Source organism: Eleginops maclovinus, chromosome 23 (assembly GCF_036324505.1).
Source record: "Eleginops maclovinus isolate JMC-PN-2008 ecotype Puerto Natales chromosome 23, JC_Emac_rtc_rv5, whole genome shotgun sequence".
Taxonomy (NCBI): domain Eukaryota; kingdom Metazoa; phylum Chordata; class Actinopteri; order Perciformes; family Eleginopidae; genus Eleginops; species Eleginops maclovinus.
In genome coordinates, this window is record NC_086371.1 from 12,927,911 (window position 1) to 12,940,743 (window position 12,833).

Consider the following 12,833-nt stretch of genomic DNA (forward strand, 5'->3'; position numbering starts at 1 on the left):
GTTGTGTCCCTGTTATTACAGGTTTAAACCTTGCCAGAAACCATTCTGTCCTATGTGAAACCTCTCCACCACTGTCAACAACAACATGGCAACTCCTACAAAGAATGCCAGCACTTCCTTATGATGATGAGATGGGAGTAGGATTTTTGTTAAACAAAATTAATCCTCTAAATCTTAATTTATGACCTAAAAGGAAGTGTGTGGCTGTCTGCTTCTTGGTGTCTCTTTTCGGGCGCTCGTGCCAGAATGAACCACAGATACAAGACACATATATCAGATGGCAAACACATTGGTTGAAAATGCAATTTATGAGGTGAAACATTGAAATTGAATGTCTCACTCGAAGCACCCTAATTCTCGTTGAAGAGTGGAGGAGGAGGAGACATCTTTAAATGTATTTTCTATTAACTCAACCAACAAATTCTACTAATTGTGTGTTTAAATACACTCAATCCACTTGAAGAGGGGTTCAGGATACAGTAGGATTCAGGATTTTGTCTCAATGTTTATTTTAAATAGTTACATCGACCCTAATTTATTTTCTTCTCCATCTGTTAGGTAGTTGCCTGCAGATACAATTATAGTGATTACCTTAAGTACACTACTAAAGATTATGTCAAAAGATGTTGGTGCAACCTTGGCTTCCATGTCATGTGACCTTATGACTTCAAATCAATATAACATTGTATAAGGACACTGAACAAGAAGGACACACCCGATTTTGGGGATTTTAGTCCAGGTTCTATTTTTTATGAATGAAATGAAAATGAAGCATTCTTTGATGAACCGTTTCATTACTTTTCAATAGCTTCTCATTACGTTTACTAATGTGTTTTGAAATGATTTAACAAAAATATTGAACTGAAGATCATTTCAACTTCTTCCCTGTCATGTGACTCATTTACTCCCAATTCAAACCATATATCATTGATATACTTCAAAGCACACCTCTTTTTGTGTGATTCTAGTTCTTCTATTTTATTTAAATATTTGAATGAACATGCTGTTGTTTCTTATCGAAAATACTTTATTTTTTCAATACCTTCTCTCGTATGACTTCAAATCAAGGCAGCATTGTATAACAACAATAGATGGACTTAGTTCAGGTCTTAAAAAAAAAAATCTTATTAAATTGCATTTTCTGTACCCTCTGTAAAAGGTAGTTGCTTGTACGTGCAAATTGTTTCTCACAATAGTTTTATATGCTCAATAGTAAGGATACAAAATAATCACTCTCTTTGCTACACTTCTCATTTCAAAAGATACATTTAATTTGGTGCATCACTATGAATAATATGCATATTTAAAGTGACATTTCATTACCACCTATTCAGTCTTGACCCTTAAAATACACAACCTAAAACATGAGCTTAGTGATAATAAAAAAAAGATAAACATTTCCCTTTTTGCATTAAAAACGGAGTCCTTCATTACACTTAATTATTCTATTGAAATATACAAAAACACTGAACACGCTAGACTTCATATGTTTGAGACAACCAAGAAATAAAGGAGAACTTTACTTGGCACAATATTGATATCAGTTGCTAAATAAAACTGAGCGGCAGAGCTTTGCTGTTTTTTGTTCCATTCACATTGAATCAAGTAAAACAATACTGACTGATATCAATGATTTTGTCTCCCACTAGTCCCTTTCACAGTAACTACATTCAGCTTTTTTACCATTCATTTGTGGTCCTGTACTCCTGTCCTGATGTATTGAGAGTATCACGGTTAAACAGAGATATGTGCATTAATAGAGATCATCACATGATGATTGTTATCATTGACACTCGGAATTCAACCATAAGGTGATGCGTGGCCAGCATTGCACAGAATATAAAAAAGATACAAGAGAACAAAACAAGAATTGAACAAGTTCAATGATTACATTTCATAAAGCTGGAATCATAAAAAACATCAAGATCATGGTGAGCAGCGAGCAAATGGAAATGTAACTGTAAAAGGAGACAATGCTAACGGATGCTAAAGCTTAGTTAAGAGCACATCTGCACCATCAGCTGACACTCAAAAGAAACAACAAAAAAAAACAAAAAACAACATGTATCCTGGAGAATGTGAAGGCAATTCAATCTGAAATGCATTTACAAGCATTTGAAGATACAAATATTACTGGTATTAACCATTAAACAACTGAATGGTTATAATTGCATTTTAGAGTCTCATTTTACAGACTTTAAGAGGATGCACTGACGGCTCGCTGGGAGGCGAGACCTCGACAGTGCAGGAACACAGAGAGAGGATGGATGAAGGCGAACAGGCTGAGCAGCGTCAGACCGACGTTCACCTGCAGACATATGAAGTGAGAGATAAAGATGCAGCGAGAAACAATCATAAATTAAGATGGGTATTAAGCAAGAATGATCAGGGAGAATTTCACAGAATCAGTTATTGTTTACTCACGTATAACGGATCTCCACCCAGAGGTCCATTCACTAAGGCAAAGAATGGATATTGCAGCACCGAAAATACTGCTGACAAAGCCATCACCAGGCCATACAGTTTCCCAAAGTGGCAAGACGGGAAACTACGCGCACAAAGGGTGATGACACGGCAAGAAAAAGGAAGTGGTGAAAAATACATAGAAAAAGGGACATTTCTTCCTTAAAGAACAACCACTTTATTTTAACCAACTAAGTATTTAAACATAGAGTAACTAACACATAATAAAGTTATCATAAGAATAAATAATAAGAATGCTTTAGTGTAGTCCACAAAGAGGTAGTTGCACATTTGTATATTTGTGTGTGTTTGATACTCACGCCACACTGAGGAAAGCTGCATTTCCGCCATAGAGGAAGGAGCGGTTGAGCACCTGAAGGATGAAGGTGAGGTACTGAAGTGGCAGTAATGGGGTGGCGGCACAAACTGAGAACAACACACACTGCAGCGCCGTCAAGAAGAGAGAAAGCACTGAGGCCCGTAGGTCTGCTTCCTGTTCACTCTCTCCTACAAACAGACATGCACACAATTGAAAACAGTTTTATTTTCTTGCACAATCATTTGTATAGCCAACAAATATGAGGTTGGTGTTCAGTGCAATTGATCTGTTTATCCACTACGGTTAGTAATGGGATTAGTAATGATTACCCTGAGAGCACAACTTTGGCAGTCTCATTATCTCTGCAATTACTGAGGAATGTATGGTTCATTACTAGTTGTTAAAAGCGTTAATGTGTTACCTGCAGCACGAGGTTTGCCCTTGTGTCTGTCAAAGATGAGGCCGTTCCAGGGAGCACACAACACGCCACACAGCTGTGTTATAGCAAAGGCATTGATGTACCGACTCACTGTGTGACACACAAGCAAGACAAAATAGTTAGACACAAAATACTTCAACCTACAGTTAAACAAATCTGCCATAATATGAGTTTTTTTTTTGCTCCCATTACATTACTTTTATCACACCTTCGTAGTTGAAGCAAAACCAGTGAGAACCCCTTTAACTTAATGGACCTAATATAGAAAGTTTGCACAGATGGTTCTTTGCTAACACAGTCAGACATGTTGGGGTGTTTGTGTGTGTTTACCCAATGAAGGCTCTCCCCCTGTCAGCCGCTGCAGCATGGGGTTTAGTGTGCCGATGAAGAGGTAATGTCTGAGCTGCATCACTGACAGCCACAGCAGATGGAGGACAAAGAGCCTGGACGTCAAACACTCACGGAAACTCTTCTCTGAGAGAGACAAGAGGAGACGACAAGAGAGTGGAGGGTAAAGAGAAAAGAGGAGGTGAAATAGGATATTTGAATTTTTTTTTTGTGTTATCTTTGACAATATATTAATTAGGGCAACAGCGAAGGGAACAAACCATGTTTCAGGGGGTCGTCTGTGAGCGCTTTCTCTCTCGTCTTCTGAACGTTACCATAAGCTGTTGTCTGCTCTGAGCTCAGAGACTTTGATTTTCCACAGGTTATCCTGAGAAAGGTCAAAGGTCACAGTGAATTAGAAACATACTGTGGGCATTTTGAAGGTTTTATGACAAATATTTACTTTGCAAATGAGATTATAAACTTATAACCTGCAATAATCACATAACAGGATATGAAGGATATTTCCAAGGAATGTGGGATGACGATGATGTGAAAATGAACCGTGCTAGTAAGATTCAAAGCATATGTTGTTACTGAAAGAATTGTAGTATGTATGTATCAAATGTTGTTTGATTTAAGTATCAAGCACTGTTTTTTTTTGTTTATCATTAACCATTTTCTTTGGAAAAGGAAAGTTAATTGTTTTAATGTTCTTGATGGATTTTCTGAAAAATATGCACATTTTGTAAAAATGTTTTAAATAGTTTTTGTCTCACAGCTAATTTCCTGTCACACCCAAAACAGCTTTTCTTTGTTAACTGTACAGAGTAAGAGATATAGCAAAGAGCCCAAGCGAGCCAAGTCTGTAGTTGCATTAAAATGACACTATTATTTTTTGTATTCAATATTCAAACCTGGTTTAAATATTTGAAACAAACAGATACATTGTTAATTTGTGTTTTTTGTTTCACTTGATGCAACTTTGAAGAACATATGCAGTGTTTGTTTCTTGGGCAATTGTACCCATAAGTGAAGTCATCAGGCAGCGGGTAGGGAATGTTTTGTCTGGGCATCAGGAAGAAAGTCCTGAGCAGGTGAAAGGCACTGCAGGCGGACAAGAAGAGGAAGGAGGCTCGGAGAGAGACGCCTGCCTCGTGCAACAGCTGAAAGAGAAGACAACAAGATCATTAACACAATATGAGATGCTTCAATCTTTTTCATTAATGAGACCAGTGTAACTCTTTCTCACCTTGATGACAAGGAAAAGTGCTGATGAAGAGTCGAACGCACCATTATAGAGAGTAATTATGGTGGAGCGACGGGCACCAAACAAGTTTCCAACCTTAAAGAGAGAAGTTGGAATTCATTAAAAAACAGAGGTTTGTTGTGTTGTATCTGCCTTTTTCCTTCCCTTTTTTCCTTTTCTTTCATTCAATGACAAAAGTAGTTCTTGCTGAATTGTCTGTTTGAACATGAGGTTATGGTTTTATGACCGCATCCTGGAGAGGGTTTGGTATTTCTTTCCGAACACGGATTAAGATTTACAGGTTAAGCAATAATTGATGAGGCACTAAAAGTAAATTAATAAATATATTGGTTTGACTCTCGCGCAAGCTTAAGGAGTTGCTGCTGTTCTCTGTTATATATATATATATATATATATATATATATGTTTATATATATATAATTGCAAAATTCATATATTATTAGAGGGCTTCAGACTCTTTGTTGAATAAAAAAGCAAATTTAATATGTCAGCTCACCCTGAGGAATTGTGAATGGCAGTTTTTACAATTTTCAAACATTAAACGAGTAACATAAAAATGAATTAAGATAAATTAAAGCAACAGTTATCTTTTTGATATTTAAAATCTGAGTGAGTGCGTCAGTACCTGCATGTTGGTAATTAAAAACAAGATGCCTCCCACTGCCAGGAGTGAAATAGCTGGGAAGAGCAGGTTGGACATAGCTGATAGGGAAAAGAGAAAATATAAATAATAATAAAAAATAAGTGTCCACAGTTGTAACACCTTACGATTAGAATAGTTACAGAGCTCACAATCCAATGACACACAGGAATGTTTTTACCTGCAGTTGACAAAGCCACCATCAAGCTACCCATGGTATAAAGGAATCTGATGGAGAAGAAAAGTCAGTGTTATTAAATCATTTCCTTGTCCTAATGGGATCTTAACAGAAACATGGCTGGATAGTGAGGTTCATGTTAAATGTTTTTGAGCCCTGTTATGATCATTTTCAGGTTCATATTTTATGTTGTGCCTCTACTGTGACATGTCTACATGCTTTAATGTTCAAAAAGCATGTTATTAATCTCATACTACTGCCTATGCTGCTACCAGTCTGAAACCAGAGCCCAGTCTGCTCTGATTGGTTAGCTGAACAGCTCTGTTGTGATTGGTCAACTGCTTAGAGATGTCCCTCTTAGCTTATCCACGTATAATGTGTTGGACTGCGAGCCAATACAAGCGCACATGTTACATAGTGATGTCACTATTATACTGAAGTAAATAAAGGAGTCCAATGGTGGCATTTCAGGCAGGGAGTGTGTGGTAGAAAAACTCCCTTTGGAGGGAACTGTGGGATTTTAGCTTTTTTTTTTTTTGCAGACCACACCAAAACCTATACCACACACTGCGGGAAAGGGAAGACAATAAATAATAGGACCCCTTTAAAAACAAGATTTTAAAAAATGTATGGGAAAATTGTTGTGGAATAGAAATCAACATTATTTCAGTAAACAAGCTTTCTCAATCAGATTCTTTTTCTGTTGCTGTTTGAAGGTATGTAATTTCCTTTATTTGGCACATCCTAGGCAAATATCTTTTCTGCCATGTTATCCAACTGTTTGCATTCCTTGACTTTTTATTTTCCTTCACCCTCTTTTAGTGGAACCACATGGATCTCTTTAGTGCCTGTTTGTTATTGTGGATTTAGATATATCTGAGGGAAAAAGCTGTGCAGGAATGTGTGTGTGTGTATGGATAGGATATTTATGAACTCTGAGGCAGTAACGAGGACCTTTTGTCACAGGATTTAAATATCCCTCCCAAAGGAAATCTTTCTTTCTGCAATTCCTTTTACCTCCTGTCATCAATGGTCCTGACCTTTTTAATTTTTTGATTATTCTCTTAACTTAGCTGTATTTTCTTAGCTCCTCCCTTTTCTCATAAAACCTTTTCATTATATACTTCATTGTCAAGGATCAGGCTCTGGTATGTAAACTGCATCTTCATTATTGTGTCTGTTGCTGCCTGGACACTGCAGCTAATTTACCTAACATAGGGAGCAGAGGTAGAACACCAGAGACTTGACAGCAAATCCCCATGTTTGCAGGAGACGGGAGGGATAAGTGGACAGGGGCCCATCTGTCTTTGATGAAAATGTGTTTGTCTTTCATTTTTTGTTGCACCAACAAAGGGGTGGTTTCAAGCAGAGCAACAAATAAAAAACCAAATAATTTAAAGTTTTGACATTTTTGGTGAAAAATCTCATAGCAAAAATCAAGTACACACAGTTTTTTGCTTTTTATGTTTAGCTTTGTGGCAACCTGTTAATGTTCAAAAAGGTCTTTCTTTTTCTCATACTGCCTGTGTTGCAGCAGCTCTTTTCACCCTTTGTCTTAGACCAGAGGCCAGGCTGCTCTGATTGGTTAGCTGGCCAGCTTTGTTGGGATTGGTCAACTGCTTAGAGATGTCCTGCAGCTCTCTTTGTTGTTTATTAATCAATATTTATTATTTCTGTCTCTTTTACTCTAGAGATAATAATATATTGTTCAACTCACGTTCCAAAGAGCCGAGCCACTGTAGTACCAAATCGGTCGAAGAGGAAACCATTAGGCAGCGTCAAGAAATTGTTCATAAAGGAGGCGATGGTGAAAACCAGAGAGAACTGTTCATCCTGCCCGCTGCAATCTGTAGACACACAAAACATAAAGATAACAAACCAACATAAAGAGAGAGGGAGAACAACGTTTTATAATAAATGGTTAAACAGGTGGTTTATTAAGAAGGCCTGCAGAGAGATGTATGGTTTTAGAAATTCTACTGACCTAAGACCTGCGTTGCATTGACTGTGGTGTTGACACACAGAGAGCTGAAGTAGCCCTCTGTCTTCAGGACAAAAACAAGGGAAGCCCATCCAAAAACAGCTCCAGCAAAACACAGACACTCCACCAGGCCCGTAGCAAAGGTGAGGCAGCGCCTCACCGTCAGGCTTTTCCCAACACCCGACATGGTTCCTCAAACACACACACACCCACACCCACAGGCAAATACTTCTCAAATACTATAGTTTCAACCACATGGACACACACGCACAAACACACCGGTGGTTTCTGATACTGCACCTGCCATACAAAGGGAATAAAAATGTTATTTTGATTATTTCAGAGATTACTTACTGGTTGAAACAAGCCTTGTAATTTTATATCAAAAGAACCAGACACAAAAGACTGAAGTATCTTAAAGTTGCACAAAGGACACATGAGCTTGAAACATCTGGGCACAGAATGCCCTGCTAGGTCCAGGGAATTAGGTCAGAAGGACTTCTGCATTAAATGTGTCTTTGGATAACTGCAGCAAAAATACTGTTGTTCAGATAATGGTAAGGTCATAAACTCCAATTTCAACAGCACAAAGGTTAAACTAGAATGTGAAATGATGGACTTTTATCAAAGTAAATATAACAAATGTGCAGTTGTAAAGCTGCATTATTCTCCAGTCTACTAGTCTGTAGTACTCACAGTTCAGTCTCTGTAGCGCTCCCCAAATTGTCCAACAAACCACACCTCTCTGCTCTTGCCATACTCTATTTCTTTATATAGGCAGGCTCTTCCTTCCTCTTTCATTCCAGTACCCTCCCTCTCCTCCCTCCCCCATATTTATCTCTTTCTCAATCAATCTCTCTGCTGCGCAGCAGAGAAAATCCCTCTTTTTGCAGTGCTAGTAGCAGCAGAAAATAAACATTCCCTGCAAGGAAAACAGCGGTGAAGCAGCCACTGAAGCTGTGAGACATACTCCAGAAGTGGATGCTATTAACGCTGGCTACACTGGTTTAGCAAAAAGGTCATGTGACAGGAAAAATGTTGTGAGTGCCGTGTGGAAACTTGCTCTCCCTGCCATTACTGTGTTTATATGTGCAAAGCATCCTTGGCCTGATCACTGCTTAACAGGCTGTAGCCTAAGGAAGGGTGCTGCAGTCCCACATGCTACAGGTTTCTCCAGAAGAAAAAAATCACAATAATCTTTTCTTTATCTCCTGGGTAGTTAACCATTATGTTGAACATTGAAGATTAGAAAATTGAACATGGGACCCTTGCCTGATTTTAAAATATATTGTTATTGGGAATTTTAAAAAACGGGGTTGCAGCATAGTTTTCTCCGTTCATTTTTTAAAATCTCTATCTTGCATCACACCAAAATACTTGGGAGTACAATACTACATTATTTAATAACCCATTCAACATCATTTGGAGTGTTTAAAAGTTATAATTTGGCAAGATATGGCTATTTCCAATTAGCTTTTAAGACAGAGCACCACTTTTCAGAAATACTGCAATATTATAAATACACATGTACATAAATGAAGGAAAAGCCAGGAAATATATCTTGGGATCTAATCAGTATCTAAATTCAATCATTCTTTATAAAAAGATAAACAACATGACAGTGATTTCACAGTACCAGCATCAACAGAACAATTAATTAAAGACGCAAGATCAATCAGCATTAGCATTATCAAGTCAACTATGTTATCAGCTACAGTCTGATGTCATGAGTAACTCTGGTCTGTCAGTACCTGAAAACTCATGCTCAACCATCAAGGTCACATCCACTAAGACTGCTTTCGATAATTATTCTGTCGGGGGAATTTTATGATTGACTTATATGATTTTCTTTCCTTTGATATAATTTATGCAAAGTGATGGTGTTTCAGAAATGGGTCACTGATTTATTCTGAGAGATATTTTGCATTTAATGGATTGATACAATATCACTGTTGCTGTGGCTCATGAGCAAACTGAGCACATACTGTTAAATGATCATCATTATGGCCCAGATACTTTGCACAATGTTTAAGTCAAATTCCCTTTGATGATGCTTTTCTTTCATTAGGTTGAGGCAGTGGTTGCTGCTAGCTAAGGGCAGAGATGTAAAACACAGCCGGAAGTCTTAAACTATCTATAACACCACTCATGAGACCACTGAATGTATACTCTTTTACCAGAATTGTGTCCTGATCACAAGACACAGATATTTGCAAACAGTGTGACACGCAATCACGCCTGTACACACTTCCTTAAAACCACTGACCCAGTGTTAACAAGCATCACGCTCCTACGTATTTCTATGTGTGTGATTGTGTAGATAGAGCCTGGAGAAACTTACTCTGCAGAAGATCAGCAAAGGTCTTGAGCCACATGACTTATATGTAATTACAATGCAGACATACAGGCTGTGGTTCGCGACCTCTTTACTTAGAGGTACCAACAGTCAGCTGAAATCACAATACATATCATCAATTCCCAATGTTTTTTTAACCTCTTCTGGACAGTATGTGTTTTATTAAGGTGGAGAGCAGTTTTCTTCCATGAAATTAAAAGGTCAATATTGAATTTGATTTGGCCAGCAATTGTAATGCTACTCTTACTACTCCTACTACCACAATTACAACATTCCATAACTTTCTCCATACATTTTTGCCAATCATTTGAACTGTTAAGTCATGTCTTTTAGCTATTTGTGTCAATATCTATGTATTACTTTAAGCTTCATGTTTAAACCTCTTTGCTTGCTTGCTTAAACTTGCTAGTTTGCCTCTGATTACCCAAAATTCCTATCAGTAAAAGGGTAATTATGAGGCCAAATACTTGACAATATTAAATATTAAAGAACAATATAAGGAATATTCAGACATTTTGGGGAAAGCTTCAATTTGTTTTAAGGAGGAGACTAAGCTGAGAAGATGGATACCATTCTCATGTACCTTAAATATGTAGTTGGTGGGGAAAAAACTGGCACTGTCCAAATGTTACTTATCCACCTGCCAGCACCTCTAAGGCTTCATCTCTCGTTTGTCAGCAAGAGTTTAACACAAGAATGCACAGACACTAAAGCTGTTCCCCTTATAATGTCTGTTTATATTGTTGGTTAGAACACAGATGCAGTTGATCATATTGTCATGCACTTATTGCTTCACAGTGAACTTGATGCTTTTGTTTAGATATTGTTCGGCGATACAGCCACGTTTTTCTGTCAAGATGTAAATGTTATATATTTCAGGAAACCAGAAGTCAAACAGGGAACTGCATACATCAGCAACTTCAAGGACAGCTAATGGTCAATGTCATCATCTCACATTAATATATTTTTTCAAATAATGCAGAAATGTTGTAAAACCACGAGACTCTCATTCTCCATTTCCATCAATACTTCTTCTTTGTAAAAATAACATTGGTGGTGCAATAAAAAAGATGAACATGTGACTTAAATGACACAATCCTTAACATTTCATAGATACCATCCATCCATCCATTATAACATGTATCCTATAAAAGTTGTCAGATGTGGAGCTGGCTGACATTTTCTTTTCCCTTTGCTTTTGCTTTATCACAAACTCTCCTGTTGTTTTAGTTCCTTACACCTTTACCTCACCTGCAACTTGTGAGTCCATCAGTGCATATACTAGTCCTGTATCGCTTGGTCCCTGCTTGTTTTTCTTGTGTTTTTGCCCAGTGCTCCAGCATTTACTGTTCTGTTTTTAGCCGTTTTGAAGCGGCCTGCCTGTTCTTTGGACCATGGATTTCCTGCCAGCCTCACTTTGGATTTGTTTGCCTAAGTGATTTGCATCTGCTTTTTGACCTTCCCCGAACATTTTTAAATTAAATCTGCAACTCTGACTGTGAGTGTCATGCATTTAGTCTCATAAAGTGCAAATGAACTTGACAGGACGCTACACATTTAGTCAATCCATGAAATATTATGTAACATTCCCTGCATGAAACCATTTGACCATTTGCTAGCACTGACAGATGTTCTGTACTCCAGTTCCCTGGGTCCTGAGACACTGGCTAATGTTCAACTGTTGATGTGCAGCTGTACAACCTATTTGAGGGTGGTGATATTTGTATTTCTTAAAATAAAATAAATAAAGATACAAATCTACTTTATACACAAACCCAATGTTCTGTTTTTTTTATATATGAAACTTCCTCCAAAACATGTTCAAACATATGATCTCAGAACAGGAAATCAATCCAGCTGCTCACAATTCATAGACATTCAATCTGAGAGACAACACAACATTCAGCTGCAGTTCATGACCCAGCCCTTAACGCATGTTGTAAAGGCCTACTGTGGGACCTCCATCCAAAAGTCTTGATTAAAAGAGTTTCTGCGCATTGACGTCACGCAGATGTCTCGAGGACTCGGCCGTTGGCAAACGTGGGAAGTCTCGGGCCGATCGGAAAATGTACATGGGAGTTACAGCAGTAACATGAGCATTGTGAGCCTTCGATGGCGAGTGATCTGTCGCCAGGGCAACTGCATATTATGACACCCCATAATAGGCTTAGATGTCTTGAGGTCTGCATCATTATCAAACAAGTGAAGTTTTGGGCCGTTTGGAGCATTTCCGCTGAAGTTATGAAAAAACCCTGTTTCATGGCAAACATTGTGTTTCCATGGCAACAGCATATGACAATGGCTGCTGAAAGAAAGAAAAAACATTTGTTAGAAAAAAATTAGCAATATTCAGTTAAAATATCTTTATTAAAACATTCAAAATATGTTCTTAAAATATATTAAGTTTATGTATGACAGAAACCAAAACTAAATGGGCTGAGTAAATGGGTTGGTAGGTATATTTTAGGTGAAAGTAGGGTGCTACCAAATACTCACCAGGTTCAGTCAGAGGAAGTCAGCTGAAATTATACACTGCTCGGCCAAAAAAGGTCACAAGCCTGTGGGGGGCACTGCTATGATCTGGGGTTGCTGCAGTTGCTCTGGTCTAGGTTCAGCAACGAATGAGGTCAGCTGGCTGCCTGAATATACTGAATGACCAGGTTATTCCATCAATGGATTTGTTCTTCCCTGATGGCACGGGCATGTTCCAAGATGACAATGCCAGGTTCCATAGGGCTCAAATTGTGAAAGAGTGGTTCAGGGAGCATGAGACATCATTTTCACACATGGATTGGCCCTTACAGAGTCCAGACCTGAACCTGATTGAGAATCTTTGGGATGTGCTGGAGAAGACTTTGCG

At 38.1% G+C, this 12,833-nt stretch overlaps 1 protein-coding gene across 3 annotated transcripts; it reads right to left on the minus strand.

Moving 5' to 3' along the window:
- Nucleotides 1-1,870: 1,870 nt before the first annotated feature.
- On the minus strand, nt 1,871-8,385 carry slc43a3b (solute carrier family 43 member 3b). Of its 3 annotated transcripts, XM_063877043.1 has the most exons (14): nt 8,314-8,345; nt 8,032-8,143; nt 7,621-7,917; nt 7,354-7,483; nt 5,640-5,686; nt 5,444-5,520; nt 4,801-4,893; nt 4,575-4,714; nt 3,830-3,936; nt 3,552-3,695; nt 3,204-3,311; nt 2,784-2,970; nt 2,425-2,548; nt 1,871-2,308 (listed from the first exon to the last, which is right to left on the minus strand). In XM_063877043.1, the coding sequence occupies exons 3-14, from the start codon at nt 7,802-7,804 to the stop codon at nt 2,198-2,200; spliced, it is 1,452 nt and encodes a 483-aa protein (XP_063733113.1). In that variant the 5' UTR covers nt 7,805-7,917; nt 8,032-8,143; nt 8,314-8,345; the 3' UTR covers nt 1,871-2,197. The 3 variants fall into 3 exon arrangements, with proteins under 3 accessions (XP_063733113.1, XP_063733112.1, XP_063733114.1); XM_063877042.1 differs by lacking the exon at nt 8,032-8,143 and having other exon boundaries at nt 8,314-8,385; XM_063877044.1 differs by lacking the exon at nt 8,032-8,143 and having other exon boundaries at nt 7,621-7,911; nt 8,314-8,346.
- Between the last annotated feature and the right edge of the window lie 4,448 nt (nt 8,386-12,833).